General features: G+C 33.6%; 1 protein-coding gene across 8 annotated transcripts in view; it reads right to left on the reverse strand.

The window, feature by feature from the left end:
* LOC150082917 (TOX high mobility group box family member 4-B-like) overlaps window positions 1-12620 on the reverse strand; it is a 359573-nt gene that overhangs the window by 62296 nt on the left and 284657 nt on the right. For all 8 annotated transcript variants that reach the window (XM_090377677.1, XM_090377674.1, XM_090377675.1 and 5 more), the window contains 3 exons: window positions 9940-10157; window positions 6010-6433; window positions 2020-2150 (listed from right to left, as the gene is read on the reverse strand). In XM_090377677.1, coding sequence (XP_090233803.1) covers window positions 2020-2150; window positions 6010-6433; window positions 9940-10157 — 773 coding nt within the window. The remainder of the gene's footprint in view (window positions 1-2019; window positions 2151-6009; window positions 6434-9939; window positions 10158-12620) is intronic.

The following is a 12620-nucleotide window of genomic DNA, read 5'->3' on the forward strand; positions in this document are numbered from 1 at the left end:
CTTTATAGAATTATTAACTAACTATTTAGCAACTTTTTTGTCACCTAAAGGAGAGTAGTACAAAGAAGCATGTGCTATCAAAGTACAATAAAAAATTATTTTTAATTTTAACACAAAAAGTAAATGATAGATTTCAATCGGAATAGTTTTCACTTGATAAGCATTGAATAACGCATTTTTAGCTCAATTAGCAACTGAAATGGGGGAGTGGGGACAAGAAAACTACTCACATTTTCCTGTCTGGTGCCGCCATTTTTAATTTCAAAAATATTTTAAAATTATATTTTAAACCTACTCATTGAGCTCTTTCCAACGGTGCATAATAAGCTATACATTGTCAAAAAATGTTTCCTCCCCCACCCACTTCTCAGACAAATTTTTGTCAACAACGATCAATATGGCATTACGTTGGCCCACATATGATGTACAAACCCATGCAAAATTTCAAGTCAATAGGTTGAGTGATTCCAGAGATACAATGCTGTGGCAGACAACGGATGATATTATCAGGGTCCTTCATTAGACTACACACTCTAAAAACCACCTAATTTCATTATCAAAACTTGATGGTGAGACTTCAGTAAAATGACCATTCAGTAAAATAAGTTGCAGTACAGAAATGGATTTTTATGGATTTTAAGTATGACCTCCTAAAATCTGGCAAGAATCAAGTTCCAAAGGGGCTCTGGGAGGTACAACAATACTTGTGTTCACTAATAGAGAACGCTAATAGTTTTCTCTATTAGTGAAGCATTACTTATTTGAGGTAATGCAATATAATGGTAACTCATTGTGAAGATAGTCACAATATAAGATACAATTAAATCGATACCATCCATTATACTACGAATGAAATATTGTGAAGTATCACTGCCAGTTCTAAAGTGAATTGCCAGTCATAGTCTTATGCCTTGTGCAATTATTTTCTTAGTTTATCACTATATACACCATCAGGCATCTCTCATATTGTGGAGCTATACTTCATAACTGGGTTGGCATTATTGCAACACCAAGGTGCTGTCTGGGTGGTGGTATCTGCAGAGAATAAGTAACAATAGTCTTCTCTATTAGTGAAGGTTACTTATTCAAGGTAGTGCAATATCATGGTAACTCGTCGTGAAGGTAGTTGCAATATGAGATACAATTAAATCAATGCCATCCATACTTTGGGAAGTCACTACGAACGAAATATTGTGAAGTATCATTGCCAGTTCTATAGTATAATAAATATATACTGGTTAGGTTGGATTTACCTGTAACTTACACTTGCAGGAGTATAAAAGACAAGTACTGGTACAATTGTATTTCTGAACTCTAATCAAATACTTCTACATCTTATGCACTTTCGTCATCAAAGTGAGCAGTAAATCTAAGAAAATTTTGTTTAACCCTTCATCAGCCACTTGGCACTTGTTAAAAATCTCTCTCTCTCTCTTTTTAATTTGAGAATAAAATCTTATCCTCCCATATTAATCGTTCCCAACAATATTCACTATATGACTGCACTATTTTATAGTTTTTTTTTGGTTTTTCATTTAAAGTCTTGTAACACTAGTGTTACAAGAGTTTAAATGGAACGTGTATATATATTTTAAATTATTTGAGGTATACAAACACTGCTCATACAGCAACTAATTAATTTCCTGACCCATCCTGAAGGGTGGGGTGGGGGGATACAAATTATGGGTAATATGTTTGCACCAATGGCATGTTATAATTTCAGTGTGCTTTTAAAAGTGTGTGTGTGTGTGTGTGTGTGTGTGTGTTAATTGAAAATTGCTTTTTTTTAGGAGGGGGGAGTGCCAGATTAAAGAGCCAAAAAAAAAAAAAAATTACAGAGAGGTAAATAGAAGGAGAGTTAAAAAAATATATATAATAATAATAATTCTACTCATGGAGGGTTAAAATTAAACTACCCAAGCTGTATAAAATATATTCAATATATTTTTGATATCTAATGCAATAATTAAATAACGATATTATATATTACACCATATATGAAAATATTAAATTACTTACTTTTGTGGTTCATTGGGATCCCTTTTTTTCTTTTTCTTGGGGACTTTGGGCTTCTTATTATTTCCATTTTTGTTTACAATAGAACTTGTATCAACAGGTTCAGGAGAAGGTCTTTTTATTCCACCAACAAGCTAAAAATGAGAGGGAGGGAGAGAGGAGAGAGAGAGAGAGAGAGAGAGAGAGAGAGAGAGAGAGAGAGAGAGAGAGAGAGAGAGAGAGAGAGCCAATTACTATGATAACAATTCCCTAAAATATATTAGAAATTTGCAGAACTAGAAATTTGTCTAGTCCGAATTTTTTTTAATCTGCTCTTTAGTGTTACAATTTATGTAGTTCACTGCATACAGTGAGAAGAGCCGCTGTTATAAAATAATGAACCATGCATAATTAACACTTTTTCAGAGAAGGACAAAGAAAATTCTAGTCTAGCATAATGCCACTCAAAACTACATATCAGTTAATTTTATATACAGACAAACTACAATCATAAAAATAAGAGATGTAAGCTGGAAATAGGAGTAGTGAACATATCAAGAATGCTTTCAATTTCAAATAAAATCAGAAAATTTTATTTAATTATAAAAGTTCTGTGCAAACTTTATTCATAAATCAAAATTAATAGTGCCGATGGATAAAAATGCAGTAGGTGCAATGTATACTAAGATGTGATAATAGAAATACATTTCTCAGTGCACTGCCAAGGTATTGGCAACCGGGATGAAAATTATGTACACATGAAATAAAGTTCAAGTTAGGTTCCCTTTGGTGATTAACTAATTAAACAAAATGATAGACATTACATAAACTAGATTAATTAGACCTTTTAAGTGCTTCTATGAAATTTTTTTCCTAGAAACTGTTAAATGCACACAGTATCTAATAGTAATCCCAAATATCACACAATAAATTTAATTAAATGCCATTAATCACATTTGTGCAAGTTGGAAACATACATTTTCTTTTAATGATGTATATCAGCTTCAGAATACCTGTAGGTACCAAACTGGTAGCAATTAAATGAACTCATAATTAAAGTGTCACTGCAGTAACTTTGATAACAATTTAATCATTTTGCTCTCTTCTTGATAAAAAAAAAAAAAAACAGGAAATTCATTTAAAATAAAAGTACACTTTTTGAATTTACGCAAATGAAAATACCTTTTATTTGTTCTAAAACAGAATGACAGCAAAGTAATTTAATTATCTCTTCATCACATCATAATGGAAATGAGTCTAATTGCAGTTGTTTAATACAAAAATTACTTTCCCCTTTACAGACATCTGAAATAAATATAATTTTAATAAAAATCACTGAAGGGCCTCTTAGGATTAATGAACAATGATAGAAATAAGGAAAGAAAATGACTAATTCCCTTACTCTAATGTGCTATAAATTAGATCTGATTTCTTCTTATATTTCATTCTTTTTCAGCAGAGAATGGCAGATAAACATTAACAATATATAACTGAAATAGTTTTAAACACATTACTAGTGTCATTTTCTTTCTTCATAACTGTCTGGAAAAAAAAAAAAAAAAAGTAATATATTTATGTTCCTCTGGGTATATCATTCCTGACAGTACTGATAATAAAATGGTTCCATGGATATGCTGCTGAGCAGTATGCATTAGTTCAACCAAGGAGGGAAAAAAAAGGGGGGGGGGGGGGTGATTTACATTTTTTCCCCACTGCTAAAAAAAACGTCATCAAGAATGATAGCTTTTGTGGGCTAAGCACAAATGAGACACTATCGACATTCTTATTGCTAGAATTACACTACAGTTAACTCATGCATGACTCAAATAAAAATGCATTAAAGCAGAAATATTGTGAAATTTGAATGGAACCTGTTTTAGTGTCTATCATTTTTAAAATGTAGAGAAACAGACCCCTCCCCCTTTCAAACACTAGGTCTCATTTATCACTACTTTCTAGGGCTGTATCAGTATTTTATATATTTCTATAGTAACTAAATAAATGCTACTTCTGTGGCAGAATTTTTGCTATTCTCTTTTACTACCTTTATTATCCTATCCAATTACAATTCTCAAACTGATATTGTTGCTCCTTGGTGCTACACTCCACTTTTATATATGATGTATTCATAATATTCTCAAATCAAGATAAAGTGCTGCTTAGGGGAAAAGAATATTTCACCATCCAGCAGAACACAGTTATAAATGTACCAGAACGGTGCTTTCCACATGATGAAATGACTTGAAAAATGGAGATAGTTTGATGTGAGAGAGAGAGAGAGAGAGAGAGCAGCATCTGTTCCAGTGTTTCATTGGAACAGATGCCGAAAGCACCATTTTTTCAGGGAATCTTCTAGTTATTTCAGAAAGAGAATGAGTGAAGGAAGCATCTGTTCTCTGCAGTTAGTATCACTTCCTCGCTGCCTTTTCAGTGCCAACTGAATAGTACTGCAAAAGCCTCCAGAAATGCAGTTACAGATAAAGCAGTGACTTATAATTCATCATGATAGACATACTTTCAATTTAAGCAAACTGGAACACTTAGATAACTTTTTACAATATTCTTCTTAGATTCATAAAATACATTTTAGTAGTGAGGTAGAAAATTAAATTCAAAATTCAACTGAAAACATGAATTGTCTCTTTTCCAGTTACAACAAATGCTCTAACAGTGCAAAACTTTAGAATTACACATGTCAAGCCTAAACAAAATAGTGAGTTGAACCTAAATTATCCTGAAATTTGAAACAGAATTTTTCCTACTGGGAAGCCACCTTGTCGCACAAAGCCTTGACAAACAGTCTACTAGCTACAGAATACAAACTGAGCCATGGCATTGCCATAACACTTTAAAAAAAATAATACATTACTTAATTAAATAACCAATAAAAGTCTGTTGCATGTTACAGTTCACATAGTTTGTCATTTTTGTTGCTCTATGAAAAAAGTACTGTATCTGTACTCCTACCAATCTGACTGCTTTACAGTAGACCATTAACCTTTTTCTAAATCTTGATTTTAATATTCTTTATTTGTTATTAATGATTTGCATGATTTCCAGAAGAAATAAGTGGACAGTCATTAAAATATTTTACATTGTTATGATTTTCATGTTTTTCCCCCAACTACTTCCACCCCTTTATGTACATATTTCCACTCTGCATCAATAAACAACAAATGAACACTTGCATTCTTCTTTCTTCAGTTGTTGTTATCAATTATACCATGTCTCAAAGTTATCACAAATGGCATCCACTGTAAATAAAAAGAAAATAAACAACCCTTCTCACACAGGTTGAGAGTTTTCTAAGCCATTGTGGGTTACAGTGTGGATAAAATCATCCCTCCCCACACACATACCAGATAAGAGAGATGGAAACTATCCAGCTGATCTTTGAATATATTCAAGCTGTCAGCTTCAACTATTCATGGTGGTAGCTTATTCCAGTAATTAACAACTCACTAGCAAAAAAAAAAAAAAAAAAAAAAAACTTCCTACAATTCAGTCTAAATCTTTCCTGTAATTTAAATTTATGCCATCTAGTTTTGAAATAATTTATAACAGTGAAATTTTGCCTTCTTTCATTTTACTATCCCTTTTCAGAGACTTAAAACCTCAATTAGGTTTCCTCTAAGGTGCCTTGTTAGAAAGCCCAACTTTGGAGTCTTTCAATACTCACACACAGTACTCCAAATAGTGGGTGAGTATGGAGACCAAACAAATATTGTATAATATTTGGAAAATTTGAGCTTTTTTCCATATTTAAGTTAACTTTTGTTTTATATCAAATATAAATGTTACCATAACTTTTCTTCATTCCATCTTTAATTTGCCAAAACAATAAACAGGCAAAATATCTGGATTCTTATAACAGAGCCTTTAGGTGAATGACTTGACAAACAGTACTCCACTGTTTGTGGAGTACTGTTTGTCAATAAAAATATTAAGAATAATATTTTTATTCTTAACGAATTAAGAATGCTGAAGAGAAAACTTCATTCTATGAAAACTTACCTGTGATACTTGTGTGCTATCATCGCTGTCTTCACTTGTTTCAAGACCAGGAGAAGTCTGGTTGGATCCTGGAGGAGAACTTCCAATTGAACCAGGACCTTGTGCTGAAGGGGGTGTCCCAATCTGTAAGCCTAGTTGCGATGAAAGCTGGGACTGGCTGATAGTTGTAAACATTGGAGAATGTCCTCCAACAGGGGAAGAATGGGGAGGTAGTTGCTGTGAGTGATTTGGGGGTACATGAGGAGGGCCCATGTTATGAATGTGGGTTTGCTGCTGTTGCATCATTTGCATCTGGGAATGTTGAAGAGAAAGTTGTTGCTGTTGATGTTGTTGCTGTTGATGTTGCTGCTGCTGCTGCTGCTGATCCATATGTGACTGCATATGAATAGGTACATTACCATATGACTGATCATATTGCTGCATCCTACAAAGAGAAGGAAAGGAAAACAGAAAAAAATATGCATAATTTCCTCTATTAAAAATGAATATTTGGTGTTAGTATAAACAGAGCATAATATACTACTGATAATAATCTAATGTTTCAATGACAGGAAAATTATGTTTGTCATTAAAAATGCAGTTAAAATCAACTGAGTGGGTGAAGAATTTTAAGAGCTCAACAACAATGTTCCATTCTTAGCAGTGGCTGCTTGGGATATCATCCATACAACTGTATAAAATTCTTTGTAGCATAAAAAGAAAGCAATTAATCATGCTCACACTTTCAGTACCTTTTAATGATAATGCGTAGTGATTCTATATATACACTTGTGAGTCAAAACATTATGTCCACCTACCTAATTCCACATTGTGCTGCCAAGTTGGCAGCAAGGGAAGTACATAAATTGGGAAGTCGTCTTGTTGGAGTCCAGTACCATCTTGATACATGATCACCATGAAGGTCAAAACCTGGTCCAAAACAATGTTGAGGTTGGATCTGGCAGTGAGAGAGTGTTCAGTGGGTATGAGGAAACCCAATGATTTCCATGAAAACATTCGCCAAATCATATACTACTGCTGCCAGCTGCTCACCTGCTTGCTGTCAAATACACACCTGTCCATTGGCATGATGGAGATGGAACATTGATTCATCACACCAGATGACTCTTTGCCACTCGTCCAATGTCTAGGAATGGTCCTCCTGTGCCCACTGCAGGCAGGTGTATTAAATTACCAGTAACCCTAATATAATAATTTGCAGGGAGGTGTCAATGATGGTTGGTCAACATGGGCACAGAAACAGGTCACTTCTTCTGTAGGCCTATCTGTAAGAGCATCTGCTGGATAGTGTGCTCGGAAATATTTCTGTATGCACTTAGTTTTAGTCTACCATTAATTGAGGGATTGGGAGTCGTCTTTTGTCCTGGACAGTGTGTGCCAATTGCTGTTTGTTCACCTCAACTGTCAACTAGTTGCGGTTCCCCATCCCAGTAGGTCAGGTGATTGAGTGTCCCTCTTTGGACCATTCCTGCCACACCTTTACTACGGCTGCCCTTAAACAGCCAACAATGCCTGCAGCTGCTGGGATGCTGCCACCCCCCACCTTCCTAGTGCTGTAAATTATTTCCCATTCAAACTCTGTCAGGTGCTTCTCTTTCCCCCACTGCATGGGCTTCATATTGATGAACTGACCGGCACCAGTCAGTGATGTCACCCCTAGGTGATGTAGGATGCATCCACTCAGCGAGACGGGGTGGCTATAATGTTTTGGCTCATAAGTGCATATCAAAGAGCAAGTCATAAGGTGCATTGCCACCAGCAATTGTTGTAACCATTCACTTAATCCTGCAGCAGTGGCACCTGGTCTAACAGATAAGAGAAATATCTATTGCACATTAATCACTGGTTCAAGATTAGTGGCTGTAACTATATTTACCATCATAATTATACATAGATGTACTTGGAAGTGGTGCATTACTGTTTACTTGGAATGATGGGTGAAAATGGTCTGCATACCACCACCTATTAGCTATTTTTGTCTCCACTTTGAGCAAGTATGGTTCTTCTCGTCAGACAGTTAATGCAAATGATATGGAAAGTTAAATCACGTTCTATAAAATGCTTCTTGCCTATTATTGTCTATTTAATAAAACATATTACAAACGACATTTCCAGCCACGGTATATGAGTACATAGACCGTGGCTAGAAATGTCATCTGAAAGTAAAGTAAATGCAGTAATGCAATAAAGAAGTTAGATAACACCCCTCCCCCTAAGAATATGAATGCATATACACTTAATATTTTATTAACTCATAAATAGAAAAGATTAATAACTTCATGCTTATATTTTATGTTTGTTTATTTTCAGCAGAATTAATAAAAATTTTGTTTTGATAAAAATAATAGGTGTAAAAAATATATTTTTAAATTTTTACTCCAAGAATTTAAAAAAAAAAAAAAAAATTAAAAAATAAAAAAGAAAATACTTGGGGTTGGTCTATCAGATTCTGTGCCACTGTTATTGTTACAGTGGGTAGCACCACCACTGTCAAGATTTGGGGGGGGGGGTGAAAATTGATTACCTTTTATAATTAAATCATGGTCTATGAAAGCTTGGAAAAACACTGTCATATTTTTTAAGCAATCTCATTTTTGCAAGTCACAATTAAACTTATGTAACATGTTAGTACTGAATTTCATCAAACAAATTTATGAAAATATCTTTACAGTATCTTTCAATTGAATATATTCACATATAGTTGCAGTTCAGTTATAAAAATGAAACACCTTATGGAGGGGTTTTTATCTCTTTATATCCACTTTTTTTTTTTTTTTTTTTTAAATAAACACTACTGTGATATTATAGAAATACTGCATATCCATGGAGCAGTGCTGACCAAAAAAAAGTTTTCATGGCACTATACAGATTCAAATATTCACATTCAAATAGGCATGTTATCATATGACTCAAGTTGTCACTAAAGACCTGGATGCAAAGCAATTAAAAAAGGTTAAAGAAGCATAAAAATAATTCACAACCAATGTAATCTCTTGAAATATGAATATCATTACTAGCACCACTCCTTTATAATGAATGGTGCTAGTAAAGTAATGATACCTATCAATCAAGTTTATTGATAACGTTATATATTTACCAATGGCAAGTCACTAAGGATTCTTCCTATGATTAGAATCAGAAATGCTTTCTGAATCCTCTGAACTCTTTCACATAATTCAAAAATCTTTGTCATATTTTGGCAGTGGTGTCAACAAATCTATTGACTTATTAAAAAAAACACTTTCTGTATATATCTAACTAATTTTTGGTACTACTTGACATCATTTTACACAAATAAATTCTCTCTCTTTCAGGCATTCAACAGGATAGATACATTAGCATGGGAGTTGCATGCAAATGCCATGCTGATATATCCTGTTGAATTCTACTCTACCACACTATTTCATATTGGAAATTAGCTCTTAATTTATGTGCCATTTTTTAGGAACACATTTACTGCATAAATTAAACAATGCCTTCTTTAAATTTCAGAAATGCAAGCACCACTACTATCATGTGCATTATAATGCTGAAACAACATAAGAAAACTTTTATTAGAAATTTTATAAATAACTAAACAAACAAAAAAAAAGGGGGGGGGGGAAGGAATTTTAGATTTTATTTTCTCACATTTTTAGAAATTAAGGCAGACGTATTGGAGCAATGAAGTTTTAATTATGAGTATAAAGGTCCATAATTTGGACCTACATCTATTGATCTCAGATGAAACTACTTTATGGGTATCTTTAGCAGTTGACATATTATCAATTTATGTGAGCCAAGTAAATTTTATAAGATCCCGAGGCAAGTATCTAATTATTCTGGTATGAATTTCTTCAACCATTATTGCCAGAAAGACATTTTTGTTCACACATTCTGCATCAACAGTTATACTATTATTCCAAATAGCAAATACAGAGAGAAACTTACGTCATATGCATTGACTGAGAATTCATCATTTCACCTGATGTACTCCCTCCCATTTGAGACATGTACATGTCCTGTGGTGTACCACCTGGAGGCCCTGGATACTGTTGGGAATTTTCCATCATGCCAACAGGAGATGATGCAGAAGTTATACTAACTCCTAAATTCTGGTTACAGGATGGATGTTCAAGTTGTGTTCGTGGTTGTCGATGACTTAGTGGCTATTGTGGAAAGAGACCAAAGGAAAAATTTTAAAAAGTATCTTACATCTAATGTACAAAACAAATATGAAATCAAGCTTATGCTTAATGTGACTGTTTATCCACGAGTTGACCTAAAATTACTAATATCATTTTTAATTGAATATCACCAAGGAGGTGAATATCTGTTATTCATTAAAAACTAGGGTACTATTGAACCTGGTTTTGGAACTTTTGCTTCCATCACTAGACAACAGTAGCCTCAATTAGTGATTTTGTGCTGATCAGTGAATAAATGTATTGAATTTAAATTAAAAATATATCATTTAAAAATATGATATATTAAAGAATATATACATTTAAAAACACATAAATTTAATACATTTAAAAACACATAAATTTAAAGGTTTAATGTGTGCATTGATTTCTCAAAGTTTGGAGAATTTGTCCCCAAAATTATCTTACTTGTGCAAGTGGAATGTCAAGTATTTATATGTGAACTACTCATCAAAATTTTGAACTTATGTTATTGGTGTGTGTGTGTGTGTGTGTAGCCACTTCTGTTTGTGTGAACTTCCTGTTCACAGCTACAAAGACTATGATAACTTTAAACTATCATATAGTGTTTGAAGAATGTTGATAGGAATAGTTTTCATATGACTTAAGAACACTGAATGTCTAAAATTTTAACGTTGAATTACACACACACAGTATAAAATCCTAAACTTGAATTAAAGCATATTCTTAGGTTTATGTCTCAATATGTTTTCTTTATCTGGCAAAAACAGTTCATTTTGTTGGGAGCTATGTTTTTGGTTTTACTTTTCAAGATTCAATTTCTTATTGCAAACACACTTCTATATCAAGGCACTCGGCTTCGAACAGGCAACAAGGAATAGCTGAGTTATATAATCAAAGCTGCCCATGTACACATACAGCATCAATAAAAGCAATGTCACTTATGCCTATAGGCTTTGGTGACATGACTAAGGGAGTACTGTATGTGTTTACTGCTTTCTATACAGGTTACTCTGCAGTGTAATAAAATGCTACAAATGTAAACTTTAAAAATAAATAACAAAAATAACTGGAAATACAGATTATACTTTAATACAGTACTCCACTATTTAAGGTGTGAGAGATAATTGGTGGGGAAAGGTGGTAGACTTATACAGCAAATATATGATCAAGCACAAATTTACAAGGTCACTCAAATTTACATCACTCAAAAATCATATTAAAGACCTTCAAAGAAATGAAACTGATCATATTACCTTTAATATGCTCAATTTAATTTGATATGATCGGTTTCACTTCAAAAACTAACTAAGTCACTAGAAAAATTTCTAGACTTTTTTTTTTTGAAAGACAGAAAACATTATTTCACAGTAACATAACAAAACGCGGAGTTGGGGGGAACCCCTGGTACCGTCAGACAACTAACAAACTATTTAAAAAAAAAAATTTTTTTTCATTAGTTGTTGGCACATCGGCTTCTGTGGCCACAATGCACTTCTCAAAGTTTTTGCATTTTCTACTCTGATCCAAGCCCGAGGCAGGATTCGAACCTGTGACCTTCGGGTTGCCAGGCAGGCACTTTACCCACCTGGCTAGCCCGGTCGGCAACACACTAGTAACATAAAGCAGGTTTCTAAGGCAAACTTGATCTCGTAATACAAGATGGCAAGATTGTGATTTTTTTGAGAAAACTATTCCCTCATATTACAAGATGAAACTAAAGGACATCACTGGAAGAATTTGCAGGCAATTCATCCTTTTGTAGCCTGTTCACTTTGAGATTATTATCTATTACATAGATAATAATAATCTCAAACGCTACTTCAACAATAATATCCAAAACACAGTACTCTAGCTGTGCATTTATCTAAACTCTTCAGTGCGTTACTTGGCTTCAAAGATATCCTTGATCTAAAACATATCCTATTTTTCTGATGGATCAACTGCCCAATACAAAAAGAGAAATGATAAAATAGAAAACTACACTGATGAAGGATTGAAAATTAAGGACAAGTTCATCAAGCTTATGCTATTCCATGAAATTCTGAAATTCCATAAAGAAACTATTTGGAATAATTCTCATAAATTTTTTCCCCTGTTTTCCTTTTATACTGTAGATAGTGCTTAAAACTGGTTATCTGAAAAAAAAAATAAATCAACTATCCAAAATACCCTCAGTACCAATTGTTTTCAATAACTGGAATTCTGCTGTATATTCTGATCTTATGATTGTAAATGGTGGCTAGGTTATGTTCTGTAAAACAATGAACATGAGGCAACCGTAATGGCAATTTTGTTACAGCTATATGGTCCATCTCCATTGTTCACATATCCCAACAAGCCATAGTGGGTTTCAGATTTGGTAAATGAAGCAGTGCACACCACCTAAAATGTGTGATACTACAGCAGGAAGTCTGGAAATAAGAGAAAAAGGGTTGAAGATGGGACTCAGGCATAAACCCTAGG

This window comes from Mastigoproctus giganteus, chromosome 7 (genome assembly GCF_048544385.1).
Source record: "Mastigoproctus giganteus isolate SK-2022 chromosome 7, ASM4854438v1, whole genome shotgun sequence".
NCBI classification, from domain to species: domain Eukaryota; kingdom Metazoa; phylum Arthropoda; class Arachnida; order Uropygi; family Thelyphonidae; genus Mastigoproctus; species Mastigoproctus giganteus.